The sequence below is a fragment of the Rhincodon typus genome, chromosome 44 (genome assembly GCF_021869965.1).
Source record: "Rhincodon typus isolate 14 chromosome 44, sRhiTyp1.1, whole genome shotgun sequence".
Lineage (NCBI taxonomy): Eukaryota > Metazoa > Chordata > Chondrichthyes > Orectolobiformes > Rhincodontidae > Rhincodon > Rhincodon typus.
In genome coordinates, this window is record NC_063375.1 from 1,340,718 (window position 1) to 1,344,126 (window position 3,409).

The 3,409-nt window shown below is 56.2% G+C and overlaps 1 protein-coding gene across 1 annotated transcript in view; it reads right to left on the reverse strand.

The window, feature by feature from the left end:
• The window catches only part of fam50a (family with sequence similarity 50 member A), a 25,625-nt gene extending 25,314 nt beyond the window's left edge, over window positions 1-311 (reverse strand). The window contains exon 1 of the mRNA XM_048619940.1: window positions 79-311. Within this exon, the coding sequence (XP_048475897.1) occupies window positions 79-189 (111 nt within the window). The 5' untranslated portion in view covers window positions 190-311. The remainder of the gene's footprint in view (window positions 1-78) is intronic.
• Between the last annotated feature and the right edge of the window lie 3,098 nt (window positions 312-3,409).

The following is a 3,409-nucleotide window of genomic DNA, read 5'->3' on the forward strand; positions in this document are numbered from 1 at the left end:
CCCCCCCACCATGGTTATGATCACTATTGCCACTGAGCTGGGGGAAAGGGGGCGTGGTCTGGCCGCCATCTTGCCCACCTCGGCGATCTTCTGTTTGAGTTGCTGCAGCTGCTCCCGCTGTTTCTCCCTTTTCTTCATGAGCTGCATGGCCCGGCCGGCCTCGCTCGCCGCCCCTTTGTACTGCGCCATGTCTGAAGTTCCGTCACCGAAAGGGAAAGGTTAACGGGACGGGGGAGGGGGGGAAAAAGCGAAATAAAAACCGGCCCCGGTCCGCGAAACGTCCGAAGCGAAACTTCCTCCGAGCGTCGAGCGGTCCGCGCAGCCGCAGTACCACTTCACCGCCGCCGTCTGTGTACGGCAAGACGCAGGCGCACCATTCGGCGTCTTGTACGGCAAGAGCGATTGTACGGCACGGCTCATGCACGCCGCGGCGGGCCCCGCCCCGCCCAACTGCGCAGGCGCACATGCGTTCGCCGGCCGCCGTAGCCGTTCCGTACGTACGGCAATGCGCAGGCCCTCGGTCGACAGCCGTACGGCAGAACGCAGGCGATGAGCTCGCTTCCCCGACCGCGCATGCGTGGTCACGTCCGTCCACCCCGCTGCGCCCCCCAACCCCAGCCAGTGCGCGCAGGCGCATCTCCTCTCGCGAAGGCTCTCCAGTGCAGCACTGAGGGAGATCACCACGGCCTCAGGATCCCAGTCTCAAATTAAATCAAGACCTTACTTGTCCCCCACTGTCTCCCCCCACCTCCTGTTGGAGTGAGGTGGGGAAGCGGGCACCTGGCAACCCCGAGACGGTTTGCGGGATCTTGCTGTGCGGCCGACTCTCCAGCGAGGGAGGGAGTGAGAGAGTCAATCCAATCTTCATGCCTGACTGCCCCCTTTGACGTTCAAGACCGATGGTGCTCAACTCCGCATAGTCCCCTTCCCAATTAAGACCGCACAGGATGAGAAGGAGACCAGTTGGCCCATGGAGTCCGCTCCTCCATTTGTTCATGGCTGCTATGTCTCTCAACCCCGTTTACCCACCTTCTTCCCTCAACCATACCCTCACTCATCATCTATCTCTTAAAAATCTGTCCTTCTCAGCATCGCACACACTTCATGTGACCTGGACAGCTCTCTGTAGTAAAGAATTCTACAGTTAAAGAAATTCCTCAGAAATAGTAGGAACTGTCGATGTTGGAGTCTGAGATAACAAGGTGTAGAGCTGGATGAACGCAGCAGGCCAGGCAGCATCAGAGGAGAAGGAAAGCTGACGTTTCGGGTGGAGACCCTTCATCAGAAATGGGGGAGGGGACGGGGGGCTCTGAAATAAATAGAGGGGGGGAGGCGGTGAAAGAAGGTGGATAGTGGAGCAGATAGGTGGGTCAAGGAGGCGGGGATGAAGCTAATAGGGGTGTGTGTTGGTAGGATGTGGGGGTGTGTGAGGTGTGAGGAGTGAGGAGTGGATACGTGGGAGAGAAGACGGACAGGTCAAGGAGGTGGGGACCAGAGGTGGGGGGCTGGTCTTGGGATGAGGTCGAGGGTGGGGAGATTTTGAAGCTCGTAAAGTCCGCATTGAGACCATTGGGTTGCAGGCTTCCGAGATGGAATATGAGGTGCTGCTCCTCCAGTTCGCGGGTGTTGTCATAGTGACACTGGAGGAGGCCCAGGGTGGACATGTCGTCCAGCGAGTGGGAGGGGGAGTTGAAGTGGTTCGCGACTGGGAGGTGCAGACGTTGGTCACGAACCGAGCGTAGGTGTTCCACAAAGCAGTCTCCGAGCCTCTGCTTGGTCTCCCCGATGTAGAGGAGGCCACATCGGGAACAGCGGATGCAATGGACCACATTGGCGGATGTGCAGGTGAACATCTGTTTAATGTGGAAATTCCTCCTCATCTCTGTCCTAACTGGTCAACCTTACACACTGAGATGATGCCCTCTTCTCCTAGACTCTTCCCACAGGGGAAAACAACCTCTCTCTCTGTCTCTCTCATCTATCTTATATAGTCCTTCTAAGCATCTACCATGTTTCAGAAAGTTCAATGGCGTTACCATCACTGAACCACTATCAACATCCTGGGGGTTCCCATTGAGCAGAAACTGAACTGGGACCCAGCCCCATATCAATACAGCGGTTACCAGGAGCAGATCAGAGGCTGGGAATCCTGCAGCAAGTAACTCCCGTCCTGACACCACCCCCTCCCGCCACAAAGCCTGTCCCACCATTGACAAGTCAGGAAGGTGAGGGAATACTCCCCACTTGCCCTGGAAGGGGGCAGCTCTGACAATGCTTGAGAAGCTCGAAACTGTCCAGGTACAGAGCAGCGCGCCCCCCCCCCCCCCCCCCCCCCCCCCCCCCATGATTGACACGCTAACCCCCACCTTCAGCCCTCCCTCCCTCCTCCAATGACAGACTGAATTAGGATTAGGGTCTGGATTAGCCTGTTTCCCACTAAGAGGCAGCGCCTGTGAGAAAGAAGTCGCCATCTTAAAATCTGAGGCAGGCCATTGAGGGAACAGGCCACACACAATGTGTGTCAGAATTATCAGAAATTCTACCTGGGAGGGCCTGAATATCAATACAAGGACTCTTGAGAGGCACATTCTTGAAGCCTACTCTGTCCTTTAATACAGCCGTGGAGCCTCAACTCCATCGTTCTGCTCCCCCGCTCCCATTGCAAATTAAAAACCTCTCCGTCTCCTCAGGTTTGCGAGTGCCACAGATTCGTAACCCCCTGAGAAAGAGAGAGGGAGAGAAAAAGAGAGAGAGAGAGACGGAGAGAGAGGGTATTCCTCCTCCTCCTCTCTGTTTTAACTGACCCCCCCCTCCGCCCCGCAACCAGCTATCCCCCAATCCCTAATGAAATATCGACATCAACTTTGGGCCCCGTATCTGAGGAAGGATGTGCCGGCCTCGGTTTCCAGACGAAATCCGCGAGACCGATCCTGAGGGAGAAATGTTTGTCACGTGAGGAGCAGTTGAGGACTCTGGGTCTGTAACCAGAGTTTCAGAAGGAGGAGGGAGGTGGTGGGGTGGGGATCTGATTGGCATTTAGAGAATACCGAGAGAGGCCTGGATAGGGAGTGGACGTGGGCACAGGTGCAACAGCCTCGGAGTGACCCTCTGGATGAGGAGGAATTTCTTCAGCCTGAGGGTGGTGCCTCTGGTGGAACTCGGAGGGGCTGTGGGAAGCCAAGGTGTTGAACAGAGAACATAGAACAGTACAGCACAGTACAGTCCCTTCGGCCCACGATGTTGCGCCGACCTATCATCCTACTCTTAAGATCAATCATTTTACTATCCTCCACGTGCCTATCCAAGAGTCGCTTAAAAGTATCTGACTCCACTACCACTGCTGGCAGCGCATTCCACACACGCCCTACCGCTCTGACCTACCCCTGACTTCTCCCCTATACCTTCCTCC